The sequence below is a fragment of the Barbatula barbatula genome (assembly GCF_947034865.1).
Source record: "Barbatula barbatula genome assembly, chromosome: 3".
In the NCBI taxonomy this organism is placed as follows: domain Eukaryota; kingdom Metazoa; phylum Chordata; class Actinopteri; order Cypriniformes; family Nemacheilidae; genus Barbatula; species Barbatula barbatula.
In genome coordinates, this window is record NC_136764.1 from 18,706,072 (window position 1) to 18,726,338 (window position 20,267).

General features: G+C 38.9%; 2 protein-coding genes across 6 annotated transcripts in view; both read right to left on the reverse strand.

Moving 5' to 3' along the window:
* Window positions 1-192: 192 nt before the first annotated feature.
* Window positions 193-18,513, reverse strand: tgfbr1a (transforming growth factor, beta receptor 1 a). Its single transcript, XM_079452955.1, has 9 exons — window positions 18,324-18,513; window positions 12,440-12,676; window positions 10,655-10,891; window positions 9,288-9,518; window positions 8,849-9,016; window positions 6,795-6,951; window positions 5,073-5,197; window positions 3,475-3,605; window positions 193-2,619 (listed from the first exon to the last, which is right to left on the reverse strand). Exons 1-9 carry the CDS (start codon window positions 18,397-18,399, stop codon window positions 2,494-2,496), a joined length of 1,488 nt encoding a protein of 495 aa, XP_079309081.1. The 5' UTR covers window positions 18,400-18,513; the 3' UTR covers window positions 193-2,493.
* A 359-nt stretch (window positions 18,514-18,872) lies between these two features.
* Window positions 18,873-20,267, reverse strand: part of col15a1b (collagen, type XV, alpha 1b) — a 32,847-nt gene continuing 31,452 nt past the window's right edge. For all 5 annotated transcript variants that reach the window (XM_079451620.1, XM_079451618.1, XM_079451619.1 and 2 more), the window contains one exon: window positions 18,873-20,184. In XM_079451620.1, coding sequence (XP_079307746.1) covers window positions 19,968-20,184 — 217 coding nt within the window. In that variant the 3' untranslated portion in view covers window positions 18,873-19,967. The remainder of the gene's footprint in view (window positions 20,185-20,267) is intronic.

Here is a 20,267-nt window from a genome sequence, read left to right on the forward strand (position 1 = left end):
TAAACTAATCCAATTTTTGGTAACATTGTTGAAAAACAATGCTTGAAAAACTTGCAATGCTTGAAAAACATAAATTCATCAAACAGAATTCTCTACGATGTGCTATACTGCAACGGAAAGGAGAACTATTGATCTGCAGACAACATGACAAACACAGAGACGATAAACAAAAGTGCAGACAACACCAAAAGGGTAATTTAAAGTACATATTTATTAACATGTAGTTCAATGTACAAGGTTTGTAACCGATCAAAAACAAACAAAATATATCTTCAAACCATTCTTTAAGCGTTCCTATACTTTCATACAGTAACAAAATGTAATTCATGTCAGTGTGACTCTGCACTGATGTCACAGACACACTTCTCATTCTGACCTGTGCTGAAGCTAACAACCAAAGAGACAAAGAAAAGAATCCTCATTTACAAGGACAGACACGCGTTTTAAACAATAAGAAGAAAACAATAACGTTATCCTTGAAAACAGCTTTTCCACCAACAGAAACAGATAAAATAGACACGCAACCATAACAAAAGTGCATTTTCTTGTACAAATAAAAATTTCAATCTAGGAATGAAAAACCTTTCTATACACGGAGGTAAATGATCAAGCATTGGTCAATAGAGAGGTATTATGCTTGGACTTGAATTGATTTTTTTCTAAATGTTTTTTGTTAAACAAACCAAAAGATTGACATTGACTGTACACCAGCTGTCGAGTAGGCACTGAATATGAAAAGGCTTTAATTCAGCGTATGGAATGACTTTTACACACACAAAAAAAAACTAAACGACAGATCCAATGTCACAAGACTGGAATAAACAGAGAACAATGTAGCGAAAACTTCCTTTAAATATGAGGAAAACATTCCAGAACTTAATTTTGGAGGTTGAGAAAAACCAATAGAACACATAAGATCTATATAAAACCGAGGCACTTGTATTGCATGCACTGAAGGGCACAGAGAGTTTGAAACCAAAGCAGAAGTATTCCTTGTTGTATCTTTGGATTCACCAGCCCGGCCCTTTCCTTGTACATCTCACCAGAGTGTTCATTCATTGAGTAAATGCTAATGTGGCTTTAGTGACAGCATTGAGCTGTGATGCTACAGCACTGTGACACCCGCAATACTATGTTCTCAAAATGATACCCAAATGATAAACCAAACCCAAATGCTGATGAGGTTGTGGTTACTTACATCTGATAGCAAAGAACGGTAGCGGTTGTTCAACTCACAATATTTGGCTGTTTAAGTAAACATGAATTACTCACGTGTAATTAAAATATCCTTTAACTTTCCTTGTTATGTAAATTAAAGACATAAAGTGCATTCATTCACTCTCAGATATGACAAAAATATGAGGAGCGGTTATTGAGGTCACTTACACTTGACTTCAAGTGTGATGTCACATTAAAACAAACAAACAAAAAGCGACCTAGACCGTTTGAAAACAGCATGTATTAATTTGGATTTACAGCATAAATAGCCAACTTAAAAATCCATTAAGCAGTAACTACTAAACGTGTACAGCATTCAACATACACCGTATAGTCCTCGTCTTAAGGTACTTCGAAGAAAAGTTCAGTATCTTTCACTTGACTCTGAATGGGGCTACATCGGTTTACTTGTCAAATATAGGCAACTAAGTGAACAGTATAGCGTCCTTCCTGCTTCAACTTGAAGATGCACTATTGCCGTTTTGGGCTTTATTCAAATTGGCTTTTCTTTGCTTTCCTAGTCAACCCACATCTCCTTTTGTGAGTCTTTGCAGCATTATAGACTAAACTGGTCTTTGAATGCACCAGCCTTCACTTTACTTCATGGTTAATTGCTGTCTGACATGATGAAGTTCAGTCAGCCACATTACAAAAGCATTTCCAAACGACCCCCCCTAAGTCCCTGGAGTCCGTTTCACGGCAGAACTTTGTTTTCATATAAACTATAGCTTGTGAAGAAAGTAATCCAAAAATGTAAATAAGCATAGTGACTTCAACTCAAAAGACGCTTTTTACCAAATATGGTAAAGATGAAATGTTTAGAGCAATGGCACATCCTGTGAAAAACACAGAGATGGAAAACAACGTGACACGAATATCTACACCTATATACAAATAAGTTCCGTCATACATCTATAAACAACAGGCGATATACAGAATAATGACCATCCACCCATCCAAATATCAATATTCAAATGTCCATCTCGGGTTAGTTGTGAGGTCAGCAGTATGATGGACTGACAACCAAGAGGATGTACAGCTTTGAGCACGGTTTTGTGAAATTGTGTGTTAAAGGTTCCTCGTGGTGGTCTTGAATGATGCATCTCATCATGGACAGCTGGGTAGAATTCTCAGTTCCTCCCGACACCAAACAATACTGGTCCCTCAAAATCCCCTCACGACGTTAAACTAATCCCCTGAAGTGACCCTCCATGCTGTGTTAAATCAGTAGAGGGGGAAGAGAGGCAGTACACATGGACAATGAAAGCTGTTTCTTTATATCTTGATGCCCTCTTGTTGGCTGAGCTGTGACAGAGATTTCTTCACACGCAGTGCGGTGAGACGAGCCGCTCCATTGGCATACCAGCATTCCCTCATGATCTTCGCCATCACACGCAGGGCCTGAGGGTAGAGGAACACGGATGCCATCACAGAAGTACCACGTCATACACTATTCATTTATCTGGCCGCATTTGGATAACTGTACATTCGTGATTATATCCAACATATGCACTTTGCCACTTCTTACATAAAGCAATCAATGAAAAGGCATTCAGTTGCTTGTGCAAGCATCTTGAAGTTCGCTCAGATGTGTATGTTTTTTGGGGATCTTTAATATAGAGAGCATAAAGCCTGTGACCTTCTTAACCTCTTTTCATGTGAGCTCACAGTCTAGACAGAGTCATTCTATTAAACGCAACACACCGCCAGAAACACCATCTTCCAACTTTATAACCGGTGAGGTCTTGTCCAGTATTTGCAACAAACGTTATGCGAAGTGAAAAGTAATAAAAGAGAAAGACGGTTACAGTTTTGTGATTGGACGATTTTTGGTAGCACATATCAGCCCAGGCTTCATCTAATACGATTGTTCTTAGCTACCATTTCCCTAAAGAATCATTTAAAATGGGTGAAAAAAATCAGAGAACAGCCATTTAATATTGAACATCAATGCCATAAAATGTCTCTTTTACTTTGGCAGGCCGTGGATGTTCTGCACACACATAGTTAGATTAGGGCCTATTTATGAATGCAAATTTTGGGTAATCTAATTCTTTCCTTCCAGGGCGGTGAAAGCAAATCAAGATGGATGGAGGAAATAATGACACTTCAGCTTGTGCTGAACGACTGAAAAAAGAAATGAGAGAGAAAGTGTATAGAAGGAATAGAATGGCCATCAACACAATGAAAAATGAACGGTTCTGAGAGATTTCCTCATCTGCAAACAAAGACATGTCCTAGGAGTGCATACTGTACCTCACAGCTCTGCCACCTGTTAGGAATGTTGGCACGAAGTTTTTGGTCACAAACTACCCGTTTCATGTCCTCCACTGAAGGGTCAGATGGGACGAGGTCATAGTAAGGGAGCTGGTAGTCCTCATGGATGCCTGAACACAGAATTTCATCACTTTATATTTTATACATACATTGCTTTTACATACAAGACTGTGTTATTTCCATAAAAACATTACATTTCTACACTATGTTTTGGGGCAGCAGTATTATGAGCAAATATGGGATAATGACCATGTTATCAAATGGTCAAAATTTCTTGGAACGTTTTCCTTTCAAAACACCCTAACCAGGGCTTAATTTGTGCCGGAACAAGCCGGATCTGGCAGCTCATTTGGCAGATCCCTCTCCTCAAGCGCTAATGGAAAACGTTAGTACTGACCTGTTGCGTGCATAATTTCATTAAAAACAACGTATAAGAGTTATAACAGCAATGAACAGGCTGTCGAAGTTAAGATTCTGGAATATTGTGTGTGCGCCTAAGGTGCTGGCGCCATCGCTTGAGCGGTTATAGTGGCAGAAACAACTTAAAACTCTGAGATGATTTATGGTTAATTGTCAAATATTCTGCATATATCCGTCGCATGTTTTGCATTATATATTAAAGGGAACTTGTCGTGATGGGCACTTCAGAGAGAGATATTTGTGTTGTTATACTGCGTAGACGCAGAACAACTGATGAAATACGATTAACGGATGATTAAATGCTTAGTCATAAGGCAGGATTAAGGTGGTATGGGGCCCCTAGGCTGCTCTTTGGGTGAGGCTCCCCCTTAGGTGGCTTTTAGCTGCCTTTCACACTTGCAGTTTAGTTCGGAACGGACCACGGTTTGCATGAAAAATCACTAATGTAAAAGCTGTCAGGCAAACTCAAGTGCGCACCAGCATGCGCTTTAGCTGATTACAATGTATTTACTTCAATAAAACAAATGTAAGAGATGATAGCGTTGGTAATTCACCTGGGATTTGAGCAAGAGTGACCCTACATTGTTTTGCGCACTGGAATCAGAGCGGCAAATAAATGGTAATATGATGTTTACAGATTTAATAAAAAAGTATTAATAATCATTTTGTAAGCAGCGTTTCTGCAGGCAACGGTTTCCAATGGAAATGCCGTTTTTGAAGACGAGAGCAACTGACCGGTTTTCAGCGCTCACGCCAGCGATCTGCGTTTTTCCCACGCTCAGCACCGGCATTCAACCAGGTGACAAAATTAGAAAAATGCTCAACTTGGAACAGAACCCTGTGCCTGCAGCAGGCATTTTCAGCTGCCTAAAAACACCCAGTAAGACGAAGTGTTGTTTACTCTGCGCTACAGATAATAGCATCAAGTGAATAAAAAACACAATATATTGACACGTGTTCTGTTAAGTGTTCCCCACTTACTTGCCGGATCTGCAAATTGAGCTCTGATCCTAACCCTTTGTACATTTGCGATTTTCCTCTAGTTTAATCTGATTGGCTATCAGGGATGTTGTTCCAGGACCAACAAGGATGTTCACACAGAACGATGTGAAACTAGATTTCCAATATTCACCCGTTGACGGCTACTCGCATCTTACCTCCAATCGAGCACCTGCGAGCAATCTCCCAGAATACCAAACCCAAAGCGTAGATGTCTGCCCTTTTAAAAGACTCGAAATGCCTCATGTTGATAGAGTCATCTAGGACTTCAGGGGCCATGTACCTGTCAACACAAGAGATGACATCACTTATCTGACGGAGACATTTATGTGTCTCCGGACCTTTTGGAGACCTGCAGTGGTGGCTGATGTAGACTTCTGACTTGTGTATTGGGCTTCTGTAAACAGAGAACATGAAGCAAGCCAAACTCGCTCCAGAGAGCTGGGGGGAAGCACTTTGACATCCAGAAGTCACATTTGGTTAGCATCACAGTAGGGTAGTCCGGTTCTCTATACTGCGGTGTATGAGTGTCAGTGTGTGGGTGTCACAGTCTGTCACCGTGCCAGCCAAGAGCGGTGTGGGAACAAAGTATGTGTGTGTTGTGTCCAAGGTACAGAGAGAAGTATGTACACCACTGAGAATCCCTAACGGAGATTAGATGTGACACTCCTGTGGTGACAACACTGTGAGTGGCGACCCTGCTGTGCACACACTGCTGACAGGTCATATACTATACCACTTATTACCACAACCATAAAGCCCCCACTGACCTGTCAGATAAAGGTGGGAAAATCCCTGGATCACAACAAACGTGAATTAAGTGATTTAGGAGAGTTAATTACATACAAAGTCAATGCAAAGACGTAAATAGACGCAAACTCACAGCAGGCGATGCAAAAAACACGATTCGGACAGTGCGGTTGTTGCGAACGTGCATCAATCTAGTCTTCCTCACAAGGTGAAAATATTTGCCAGCTCGCACCACTCAGGCGAAAATAACAAACTTTTCCCGCCAGTAATGAAGAGCGAGGAACACGATTGTTCGCGTTTGGTGTGAATACAGCATAAGACAACTCGCAGGTATCGCACACATTCTGTATGTACAAAATGTGTATTTGGAATGTTGTGGAAAGTTATAATTCACTTAAACTAAAACTATAATTCCGTTTGCTGAAATCAAATAATTAAAGCTGAGGCATTCAAATAATTAACTAAAAGAAAGGAAAAAATCTACTTGTATAGCAACATAAAACTGATATTAAAATAATAATAGCACATAGCTAAATTGCTAATAATAATCAAATAATACAAATAGGAAAGTTCATTCAATATATTAATAAAATACCATAAAACTGGACACAAAACTTTAATAATTCTGGTGACATGATGCAACACAGCTCTGAACTTCTCGTCGGGTGTGTGACTCCTTTACAGATTATTTTATGTTGATTTAATCATAATTGTTCATTCCCTATTTGTATTTTTGTAATACGTGTATGTATTTGTATGAGGTGAACTATCTTTTAAAACTCGAATCCTATCTTTGCAAGCCCTGCTTTCTGAACAAAGCATGTTGAATTTCACATCATCACTGATGTCTACATTAGTTTCCATCTGGCTCATGTTTGTAACGGGTGAGTGATCAGACAGGGCTTATGTCATGTCACATGTAAATTACAACAAGCACCCAGTAAGTGGCATCTCACGAAATGGCACTAGTTCACGTCTGACTCCTGCAGCATCATTCTGATCACTCATCTAACAGAAAGCTTCAAATCGATGGAAGTGTCGCAACACCAATATTAACAGGCATACTGTTCATCTCAGTCAAACGCTCAATCTGGAAAATCCTTCATTGTTAATGGTGCAGAGGGACAAACCTTTTGGTGCCCACTCTGTGGTTGGGCGCGATATCGATGGTGTCTGTAGCAGAGTCGTGGCGCACTGCCAGGCCAAGATCAGCGATGCAGGATGTTCCATTTTTCTTCACCAAGATGTTTTTGGGTTTCAGATCACGATGGGCAATTGCAGGTTTACCTGACAGAAGACAATGCATGAATACATATCATTCGGACATCTTATTTCTTTGAAGACACAGAGGCAACATCTTTCACTGCATGTAAACTTTACAAAGCGATTAATTGTATCTTAATCTTAAACCAGAGATAAGCGGCAAAACATAGTTTTTAATATACATGTAAAGTTAGTGTGAGATTTTGGATTTATTTATAAACACCAAATATACAGCCACAGATAAAATTAAGAGATCTTTCCAAATGTTCATTTAATCAGCATATCTAGATGTATTGTGATCAGTCCAGTCCAGTGTCTGTTACATTTCATCAAAATCAAACCTCATGAGTGAATGTCATCTAAGACTAATGTGAAAGACTGACAGCATGACAAGACAAATAAAAACTGTGATAAATGTCAAGGTTTTCACATAAACATTTTTTTCTTTGTTTACTTTTCCTAAATACATGTTAATAAATATTACTGTTGTATTGCTTAAAAGTGAATATAAAAATGTTCTTTTGCATATTTTCTGTTATTTTTACCTGTTTTAATTTTCTGTAAATTAACGCAAATAGAAAAAATGACTAATTTATCAATCTATCATAGAAACAAGTGCAGATCCGTGCGCAGAAATTGTCTTATGACAGGGTTTATCTGCGATTTATAAAACATTCGTATGTCGCCAATCTCACCTCGCCGCTAGACAAATGTAATTCGGCCAAAAAGAGGAACTTTTCCTCCAAGTATTAGGTATACACTAAGTATTAATTTGTTAATGTTGAAACGAATGTAGACATAATTTAAAGATCATGTTTATATTATTCTATATATAGAATAATGTTTATATGTAAATGTTTTTTATACGATTTTCTTCATTTAGGTGAAGAAAAATGGTCTGTGGCGGAGGAGACAGATGCATGTTTCTAAGCAGGATAAAGGTTTAAAATCGAATGCTGCTAATCTTGCATTTCAGGCTGCTTAAATCAAGTACACACAGTTTTATGTCTGCTTCATTTATTCTTTCTCTTTCAGGACTGTCAGAGGCAGGACCAGCGGTCTTCAGCTCCCACAAACCGGCCTGGAACTTGCCACACAAAGCCAGTGAGCGTCTTCCACCTCATCGACCATCGCACAAATAAAAAAACATGGGTGTCTTTGCTTGACAAATTTGCATTTGAATTAAAACAAAGAAAATATCATCTTGCAAATAGGTAGTTACCTATTGCTTGTAAGTGATTATTGTAGGTTTTTAAATGTTTTACTTTTAATTGTAGTATCATAAAGGTAAATTACCTTAGAAGTAGACCAAAAGATCATGAAAGTTTTTCAATACCAAAACACCCATTAACCTTGTCATTTCAAACAATAAAATTATCATATAACTAGGCTAGAAAGGAAAATACTTTATTAATGTAATTAAAATCGTATCGGAATCTATTTTTACATTTGTTATACTAAGCGAAAAAAACGAATCTTTCTATTTGACATTATTCCTTTTAATCAAAAGGATAAAGCGTATCCAGACCATCACCCTATCTCAAAACATTTGTACACAAACTGAGACCTTTCGTGAGATTTGATCGTAGCAAATGCTCATGTCCATTTTGATAAATGCGACGGTCTGCTTGGAAACGACCATACGCCCAGTTTTTTGGTCGTAGGCTCGTTTCATAAATCAGGCCCCATATCTTTATTTGGGGAATTTGGGAGAAATAGTGTCAGTAGCTCACAGAATAAAACAAAAATGAAATTTTACCCAAATGCATAACTATACATAGTAAATCATTTTGAAATGGTCTCTTAATTTTCCACATCTGTTTATTTAGATTTCCAGCTGGGATTTTATAGCATTGTGGATTTGCATTCAAATGCAGGGTGTATTTCTAATATTGCGGCAAAATGTTATACTGTGACTTACCCTGAGTACCCACAATCTCCATATGCAGATGAGCCAGACCACTGGCGGTGGAAAGCGAGAGCTTGATCATACCCTCCACTGTGACCGTGTACCTGTTCAGGTAGTCAAAGAGCGAGCCATGCTCATGGTAATCTGAAACCAGCCACAGCTGAGTCCATGTGCCGTTATCTGAGAGGCATAGAGAGAATGCACTGAATGCCTCTTGCTTTAATAAATAACACCCATTGAATGCAAAAATTATTTTCAACCAAGGATTCGCTTAAAAGTTTAAAATATAAACCTCCGCCAGCTTTTCACCTACTTCAATGCCAAAAAGGTCATGCATTTTGATGAATGCTGGCTGAATGATTTTTATTGAGATCAATACTGGATACGTAGAGAGAAACTGGGACAAATTTAAGATAGTATAAAATAAAATGTATTGACAATGCTCTCTGACCTTTATTGTCTGCAGCGATAAAACCCAGGATGTTCTCATGACGAAGCATGACAGTCTGGTAGATCTCTGCTTCACGGAACCAAGAGCGCTCCTCTCTGGAGGAGAAGATCTTTACTGCCACATCCTCTCCGCGCCAGCGGCCCCTCCACACCTCCCCGAAACGGCCCTTTCCTATGCTCTCCTGCAGAATGATGGTCCTGGCAATGGTCCTTTGAACTAGCAATGGTAAACCTACAGAGGACAAGTGTAGTTAGATAATGGGCGGATCTGGAATAATGCTGTGTTTACAGCAAACGCGAAGCACAGTGTTTCTTGCTCTTTATTACTTGTGGGAGTAGTTTGTTATTTTCGTGTGACGCAACAAACTTTGGGCGATGGGGAGTGTTTTCAGGGTCCAGACGTGTCAAACAGTGGGTGTCAATGATTTCATCATGTGAATTTCTCGCTCGAGTTGAAAAAGATCAAATGAAAACACATTAGTGTGGATACAGCCTAATGCTGCGTTCACATCAAATGCTTTTTGCGAATAGATACGAACTCATGTCTTGAATGACTCAAATCGGGTGGCGCAATAGCTGGAGTTTGAGTCTATTCGCGATACATACATTATATGCAATTTACTAAATTCGGTGTGAACCAGTCTAATGTGTTTTGTGTGAAAATGCTTATTTTTCTCTATGTTTTGTCCTTCCGTCCACACCGAGACAGCATTTTTGTAAAGGAATACAGCTTTTTAGAAACGCTCCAAAGTGGATACATTTGAAAATGCCATATTCGTGTTGTAGTGTGGAAGAGGAATACAGAGACATCATTCGACTCATTCATGTGACAGAGTGCCAAATCTTCTTACATTTCACGCATGCACTATACAGTGACATCAGCGTTTTTAGACTTTTCAGTGTGGATGGCCAGTGTTTGGAATACTCTAGTGTGGCCGAAGAGCGTTTTGAAAATAAACTTTTTTTTCACCTGTTGTTAGACCAATCTGATGCATTTCTTGGCTTTGACAAAACAATGCTATCATGACAGTGTTTCTAAAGCCCTTTAATAAAGAAAAATTATTCTAGCTTAAAGCAAAGCTTGTAAAAAGTTGTAAACGTATTCTTTACATCCGTAACTGTTGAATGTGTCATTTGAAGATAAAGCAACTTTGCATGAGTGTCAAAAGTCTGCTGGAAAATTTTGTATAATAAAAACTCTTTACAGCTGGTATTGACATCTGACAGATGAAAATCTAATCACAAATGGTCCGCATAAGGGTGAGTAAATTATGGCTTCAATTTTATTCACAACAAGATACAAACAGGACCAATGACTAGATGTATTGGGTAAACAGTTACATAATCTGGAAAACATGTAATTCTTACCTGAGCCCGATCCAGAGGTGGTCATGTCATAGATTAGGTCTTTGATGGTGGTGCCGTCAGCGAGGAAGGGGTGGTCCATAGTGGGGTCTTCCGCGCTTGGCACCCGATGGTGGATGATAGAGTGATTGCGGCACATGTACAAAAGCAGAACCAGCATGACAATCAACACAAAGATGGGCACAGCTATCAATACGGTCAGGGCCACCGGACTCAAAGAACGCGGTTCTGTCCGGTTCACTGGAACACACAAAGAAAACCAAAAGCTATAAAGAAAATGACATTCACATGAAAAAATGCATTCACCAGCTTTGATAGAGAAGTGCAAAGGACGATTTTCTAATGAGGGTTTTTACACAAATGTACTAAACAAAGAGAAAATAACCTTCTCCTGTCAAGGAGTTTCTAGTCTGAGTGAGTTTCAATTGAAGATATTGATGGAGAAGAAACAGAGACATTTTGAAAGAGAGTGAGTGCAAAATGGATGGCATGGGACTTGTGTCCTGATATGTGTTCCTCATGACTGTCTGTTAGCAATTATGCTAAGTCATTATTTTAAAGCTCCAGTGTGTAATTTTTTGGAGGGTCTATTGATAGAAATGCAATGTAATATTCATAACTTTGTCTTCAGAGCTGTATAAAGACCTTACATAATGAAACTTTATGTTTTGATTACATTAGAATGAGCTATTTCTATATACGTACACTGCGGGTTCCCTTAGATGGAATTCACCATGTTGTTTCAGCAGTAGCCCTAAATGGACAAACTGATCAACAGAGCACGTTTTGTAAATATGTTATCTTCTTAAGCAAAGAAGAGAACCCGTGGCGACGTGAATTAAGCCGTTAACTTTCATACACTGGACCCACCCTCCAGCTTGGGAACCACTCTTCTAATGTAAGAGATATGGATAAATAAATTAAACTTGCCTTCACTGTTTAGCAGAACTTTACTATTCGTGTCATCTAAGATTTTCGGCTTTAAGTCAGAAATGTACCTGAAGTGGCAACTAGAGGGGTTCTTCTCAGAAAAGAGCAAAATTGAGAAGCCGTTTACATTTTTTAGATTAAATGTAGCTCACATTTGGGAGATTTGTTGTAAGCAAACAGCAATACGATAAAGGACACTGACATCCGATTCAATTATGTTTTAGTAATACATTACTGCAAACCGCATCAAAGTCAATTTCAATTAATTTATTTTACCCAGAACATTTGGCTCAATCAGAACAAATCTTCAAATCATCCTTCTATGTCCCTACGATCATTATGAGATGCAGACCATTCATTATATCATTTTTTTGTGTCATCTTTGAAGTTTAAGGCTTCACTCCAAGGCTTTGGGACTTCCGTAAAACACGGCGTACCTTTGATATAAATTAAGAGACGTGAATACATGGACACTTTTTTGTGCCTGTGCTGAAGGTCACCAAGAAAATGACTCAATAAATATGGAGTACAGCTCAAGGGAACACAGGATTTGGATGTCTGCCTTGCACAATACGTGATTGAACCAGTAATCAGAACTATGGAAAGATTTCAAAAGCACTCGTCACAGATACCCAAGAATATCTCAAATACAAACCCATACCAGATTAACATATGCAATATATGCATATTTCCTAAGTATTCAGTATGTTAAATGGGTAGAATGAATGAAAACAGTACTGCACAACAGCAGTCCTGCATACACCCACTCAACGGACATCATAATGAGAATGCCAATAATAATGAATGTAATTGGAAAACAAAACATATAGTTTATAATCTGGTCCAAAAATGCTTCACCTGGGAAGTCGACTTTGGGGTTCTTGTTGCACATGTGGGTGTTGCAGCAATGCGGATGCTTCCGGTTGTTGAAGGGGGCGCACTGGAAGGGTCTCTCCCTTGGATACAGATTGTCTTGCTCGAGGCACTGACCACCATGTGTCACAATCTGTCCAGCAGAATTGGTAACAAACACAAAGCACAGGCCAGTTGTGTTGCATGTCTGATTTATACATCTCTCACAAAAGCACAGTAATCCTGAAACAGAAGAAAATAGAGAGGGAGATTCTGGGTAAAGAGTCTTATAATCATTTTTAGAGAGAAAATCAGATGAATTGATTTTGGACTATGATAAAGCAGCTTAATGTTAAACAGAGCAAGCGTTCTCTGCGGATTCATTTATTACTAATGACTATAAGGCACCATGAGCATTTGCAACTGTTGGAACTTCCAATGTCAAGGGTTTCCTTCTGTACCAAAAACACGGAAAACAAAACAAATAAAAATGCTAACAATGATGCCGAGTTTGTGTTGAAGATTGAGATGCATGAACAGGCTAATGTGGGAATTCAAGATGTCTAGACCACAATAAAACCTTACAGATGCAGTAGCTCAGGGAAAACCACTTACATTATTTCAGGGTGTGGACAGAAAATTATGGATTGCAGAGAGTGCGTGGCAACAAACCAAATCTTTCATAGCACAATACAAAACATTAGGCATTGCCTGTATCATGTGTTATTAAGATTTTAGTGTAATCGGCCCTATAAATGCACCTACTCTACATTTACAGATTGACTTTAAACAAATCACATCTGCCTCTTCCAATACACACTCAACAAAGTATTGGTCTTATCTAGTGGCTTGATAAGACCAATACTTTGTTCTTTGGTGCAAGATTCCTATTTAACGTAGTCATAAAGATCATGCAGATAAAACTCGAGCTAGCATTGTATAAGAAAAAAATATCCCTAGAGACAAACACTGCAGAATTAATGGCCAGAAGCCTTTCCACAAGCTTAACAATTTTCTTCCGAGTTACAGTAAATAAACAACTAGTGCAGTCTTGGACTTCTGCTGCTGTCTTTGAAAAGAGAATGTAATAATGATTCTTTGGTTTATTCCTTAGGGAGTTCGACGACAGTATGATAAACCTGTGTTTTTCCTTAATAAGATGCCTATTGAGACAGAATTTTAAGGCATCATAGGCACGCGCCAGACGCAACGGCTGCATTCCAAAATGCAGGTGCTTAATTTTCCTGCTCTTGAGATCTCAATTTTAGCTACATCCTGAGGCAGCATCACAGTCCCAGAACACACTGCAAAAAGTTCATTAAAAACATTATTAAATCATTACTAGTAAACTTTTATATTGTTATAGTACATGCACTGTTATTTGTTATCTACTTCATTTTTATCATCACTTAAAACAAGAGAATTATTGAAAAGCACTGCACAACTCATCAAAAATCATGTTGCTGCCCCTTTAAGCAGTGGCAGCGCTAAAGTTTTATATATGGGGTGGCTAAAGGCTACTTCAGGGGGTCCACATACCATGACAGAAATTGTGTGTGTAACCCTGACCTGGCATCAAATTATAAATAAATAATTCCTAGGATTGCTGAATAGAGACGAGTGATAATTTACTGTAGATTAAATAAATTATAAAAAATAAATAAGAAAATGTTGAAAACATGGATTAACCCTGATAACTTGTTTAATTTAAACAGAAACAAAGCAGCACCAGAGAAGTCTTTAAACTGATGCAGATCAGAGCAGCATACAGTCTATCTGATAAAACATTAACTCATTCCGTAGATTAAAACAAAATCAATGATGCTGATCCATGCCCTTGATGTTGTAATCTTGATGATTGCTATTTTATTATCAATAATTAATATTATTTCATTAATTATTGTATTGCCGTTTTGATTCTGTAGTAAACATAAAATTCAGTTATTCAAACATGAAATATAAACAAAACATAGAACATCCAACATCACTAAACACTCAATAGCTCCAGGTTATAAAGTCTTACTCTCATGAATCTCTTTCTTAGATGTATCTGTACACTGCTGTTAATAATAAACTTTGTGACCGTGGTGCACTTCAGCACAGCTGTTCTTCAACAGTGACTTAAACGCCTCTGATTGGCCAGTATATTCATACTTGATTGGCTGTAATGCTCAAAGCTGTAGCAGAGCAAAAACGCAGTCATCCACATTCACCTAATCTAATGTAGATTGCGACTGTTGTAGCTAGTTTGTTCTTAGGCAGAAACAGTTTACCTCTTTTATCTTGAATTTGGAGAGCAGTTTTGTACAGCTAGTTCTCGTTTTTTTCCGACCCTGATGTAAACAATGTATGTTGGGAACTAATATCTGCCAAAGGAGCAAATGTTAACTTACACAATGAAAAGTCATTTAGCAGAGAAGTTTGTATGAAGTACACCTGCTTAGAATGTTAAAAGAAATAGGTGATCTCTCCAAACGCTGTTTATATTTATCTAAGAATAGAAAAAGCTGGGAAAACTTTACATTAATGCAACATTTAAAAGTGTAACGTTAGAAATTATTTTTGATAACACTATTATGGTATAGTTCAACAAAATTACATACCTGGCTGAGTCTGACTTGAAAGGGCTAGCAAGCAACCGTTTATGTTTTAATATTCCGTTTGTTTAGCAAATTGCAGCGATCCATGTGTTTCTTTTCAATCTTTCGTCAGTCTTTAAAAATAAACTCAGATTTTGCGCTGTACAATCCATCGTACAACAACTTTGTTTCAGTTCTAAACAAAGTAAAGATAAAGACTTGATTGACTTTCGTTTGCGGTGACGTCACGTGCAAGCACTGCTGCATAACGTAAAAAAAAAGCTTCGTTCAACGAATGGTGAAATCAGATGTCAATCAACATAAGTAGCAAATACAATTTTGGGGTGGCACCCAGGGTGGCCACCTTGGAACCCACTATGGCTCCGCCACTGCCTTTAAGAGCTAGCGTGCTACACTAGAACACACGTGTGTTTTATTTCTAGGGCTGGTCCGAATACCATTTTTGGAGCTTTGGTAGTAATCAACACTGTGGGTGTCTGTTTGCATTGTTATGATGTCGAGAACCATTCATCCAATCAACATCAGGCGTGGCGGGTGTGTTGCTGCGGACCCAAGGGAGAGCAGTGTAGCCTTTTGGTGCAATATGGACATGTGACATGTTCGGAATTTATTAACTTTTAATAAACTACATGAATCTGTTTAATTTCCTCATTCAGCTTCAGCTGTCACCGTAAGGAAAAAAAACTTTGGATACATGCAACCTGTGTCCTAACCAGGTCCCACACTGCTCCAAATATTAGGTTTATTGGACATAATGCAGTACTGCGTGACTTGAGTCACACTCAAGAAGACACTGTAGCCGAGACAGCAGTACTACTCCACCCATTTAATCCGGATTACCAAAACAAACAGACACTCTTAGTTATTAACCATATGACAAATGTATTCAAGACACACTAATGTCAGAACTTTACTTCAACAAAATCTGTCTATCTGGAATATGGTTTCGAAACACAGAGAAGTATGTCATCATTAATTCACCCACATTCCTAAACTATAATGTCATGAGTTGTCTGAACAGTTTACACAATTTTAGTGCATTAACATTGTTTTTCTCATAGAAAAGGAAATGCCTGGAACACACACGTATTTACTTCTCCAATCAGTCTAACAAGTCATATTTGCTGAAGGACTGTTGACTGAATTGCTTTCCGAGAAGTGAATTTCAATTTATTTGCTACACTGGTCAATAACCTGCTCTGCAGACATTCATGTTGACACATCCCTATTTCCACATGTCAGAATAAGCCCAGACAGGCATACATTTTTCTGTGTCTACCTCCTCTCTATGGACCTCTCTTAGCAAAGGTTCATATGTGCTCATCATGACAACGTTAAAGATTCATGCATCAATCTCTGGTTATTATTATGTTTAGCCCATAGTGTAGACCGTAAAAGATGGACGACGTGTCCCAATTTACTTCCAGTGAAGTAAAAAAGTCAGAGATATGGCCGCTGACATAATGCACGAGTCTGCTCAGTAGTGAGCATGAGGTGGTATCAAGGTCCCGCCCATATTCCCCGATAACTCAATCGTAAAGACAAAAAAATAGCTAAGATTACAGAAACCATATTTGGCAAAAAAATCTTTAAAGTGCAGTTGAATTTTTTAGTTTTAGTGTTAATTTAGGGCAGGGTTTAAAATCTACACTGTGCAACATGCCTGTTTAGCACAAGAAAGAACACTTAATTCAAGGAGAGGGGCTTAATTTAATAGAAAAACGTGATGCATCAAAGTTCAGAAGAACCCTCCATGTTGTGCTGCTGGTAGAAAGTAATATAAATCTGATTCTTACTAAAAGAGAACACAATCTATAAATGTAATTTAAACTTGGATTTAAAAGGACCCTGATCATTAGCTCCTGTCAATCACCTCTTGGACTATATGGACAGGAGGCGTGTACTTAATGTTTTATTTGCCAGATTCTGTGGTCAGGTCAGTGGGTTTACCATTATATCTGTCTAGACTGGATGGGTAGGTAAACTCATGAAATGGCCAATAAAAAATGTCCTCTTGTTTTGTAGTCTATTTGCTGGCTGACAGCAAGTCACATTTTCACAATATTGTCTTTGGTATCAGGTGGGGAACGGCATTGTTTTAACGGCAATGTTTGGATTTTGATCATTTTCTTGAAAAACCACCCACGCACAATTTCTTAGCAAATTAAAACAATTTGGCAAAAGCGTAGAAAGAAACAGTAACTCAAGGTCACATTTTCCACAATTATGTGAACAAAAACAACGTTTTTTCTCTGTATAATCCACAATAAATGTGTGTTTCAGAGAAATCTCACATGGTGCTGTTATAAACTGTCGGGGAAAGAAAGAGCTGCTGTGATTATAACATGTATCTGGCTTTGATCATCACAGTGAACTCCTACAGGTAACAAACATCAACAGAAAAACAACAAAGCATGTATGGCTTATTAACTACATAACAGTGCGATGCTAAACACGTCTGCTGGCGGAAAGGAATGCCATTGGGACACATCCACACTTAAGCAAACAAACCAAATAATGCGTGACAGTGCCATGATATCTTGGGTCAGATCACACAACCATTGGATTGGGGCACAAGACATTGCTGAAGGGTGTCAAATAGCTCTGTGGTCGACACGTGAATCACGGATGCCCTAACGATTGTTGACATGATCATTAAAGGAGAAAACCCCTCTCGCTTCCGTCAACAATCTGTTGCATCCATTGGTATTTGACAAGAACAGCCGTATTTGCAACGCACAGAATGGTCCGATCTGTTTCTACAACTCGCGTTAACATCAGTTCGCATAACTTGACGGAATAACAGCTTACAGACTCGACCTAACGCCTTTGATCTCACTCGCGTGGAACCGAAAATACAAAACATCACGATCGTCGTGCCGCATATATCAAGACGAAAGAAAGACGTACACAGGACGTTATGACAGGAAGAGTATTTAAAGTCCGATCATGAAAACAGACATGCCCGTCATCACCACACAACACGTGCCTTTATAAAACAGGCATACGACAAGTTGTGTCAAAACAAAACTCGTTCGCAGTTTTAGTTAACTAAGGAGCTTCGAAGTATTGCTCATACCGCACGCGCGTCTCGCTCCTTCCTTCTGTCCGAAAACACACTTTCACAAACTGTTGTACACGTGACCGACAAGAGGGGAAAACATATTTAACACCCTTTTCGGCGAGGCTTCCTGCGCCATATTTGAACACCCCTATGGACAGTTCCGAAAAAATAGGGAACGGGTAAAACTTAAGAAAGGTAGAAACTAAGAGGAGTCACTATCCCTTACCTTGCGCCTCGTGTGTTATCGTACATAAGAGAGAAGCCAACAGTAAAGAACGACAAAGTAACGTCCTCGCGTCCATCGCGGCGGAGATTATTGTTTAGAGCTGGTCAGCTTTTTCTCTCACGTTCAATTTGTCGGGTCTTTGCCTCGAGAAAAGGGAAGTTCTGGTTGGCCAGCACGTAGAAAGCGCCCCGCCTACATGAGTCTCTACTCCTCCTTCTGGCGGGTGAGGAACGTGGATCCTCCGAAACTGCAAATTTAGTTCTCAGGTTCGTGCTTTCAAGACACATTATAGTTCTAGAATGAGACAGAAAGTGGTGACTGAAAGGAAAGCGCAATTCAGGGCCAAGGTGACAGGTCCGAGAAAAAGTAGCAAGGGCAGCCTGAAGGCTGAGACCGACGAGCATCTGTGTTTGGTGATAGACGTTTCGTTTCCTCGTGCTAAATTGAAAGAAATGTCAATTTCTCTTTTTTTGTCACGGTAAACAGTGTCCAGTACTGTTTCTAACCTTGTAGACGGATAGGTATACATTATAAAACAACACTTTTATTCACTGAACACCATTTTAATAGCCGTTGAAAAAGTCACACAATCTGACATCTAAGAGTGAAAACAGTGAAACCTTTCTCATTTAAAATGTCCTTTTTTTAAATATGTCGTACAAATCAGAGTGAGTTATCATATGGTTGTGACCAGCTGTCTGCATTTGAAATGAATGACACATTTTGAAGTTGGATTTTAGTTTTATGTGCTTAAGTATTTCACTGTCCCCCTGTGGTACAAATGCCATTAAAAATGAAACCTTAGGAATGCTAAGAGGTTACATCAAAGCAATACGCTTCGTGTCGTGCCACAATGCTCTAGCTGATATAAAATGCACTGCACCCACTGCTTCGCTGACTTATTGCTGTTATAAAACAGTTATGCCATTTGCATAGCAAGGTTTCATAAAATAAAGTAAATAAAAGCATATTTAGGCTATGTTATGCGGTCAGCCATTATAAATCGGGGTTTATACTTTGCTCAGCCAATCAGAATCAAGGAGCAGAACTGACAGTCTTATAATATAAATTAGACAAAACATACTGCCACTTTATACAGGAAATTTTTATAGGATGTTCACAGAGCTTGCACTGGTAAGGAAAACCATCTGTTTAATACAGTGTATTTACGTTTTAACTTTCAGCTCAATGGGTTGAAAAGTCTGAAAAATGGTCTTGTAACTATTGACCTGCAATTTAAAGTTCGTAAAAGCACACACACACACACAAATAAAAACAATATTAGCCACGGATTAAGGACTAAACCATCTGAGAATACACAGAGTGATGTGGTGCATTTGTATAGGATCTACGCCTGCTTGTTGATGTCTGGCTGAGGTATTCTGTGGTATTCTAAGCATTGAATGGAAATCTGTGGGTTCCAGATTGAACAATGTCAGTAAGTGATTTATACATATTTACATCATTCTCAGAAAACAAGTGAACCGTGATTGCATTAACATTTTCTCACAAGACCTCTTTTTCAAAAAAAAAGAGCAGATTGGATATTCCTCCCAACAGTCCAGCTATTGCTGCTCCCTACATGTGCAGTGTATAAGAGGAACATTAGTATAAAAGTGTACTTTAGTACGTTAGTCCAACTGTCTAGTGCCTTCCGGAGTCCTGCATGTAGCTGTTCTCAATGCAAAGGACAATGAAGTGGTTCGAACAGCTACGTGTGTGCTGCCCTAGCAGTCTGCCGGTCTGCAGGAGAGATGCCTGTCCGGTCACTGCCATGTCTCCTGTCCGCCACGCTTCGCAGTAGTTTGTTGTCATGCGGATGCCCGCTGTGCTCGAGCCGTGCCACACCAGCTTCTGAGGCCTTGAGTCACAGTAATACGTGCAGTTAGTCAGAGACACAGTAAAGGCTGAGCATATTTGCTACAACCACACAGGCATTTAATT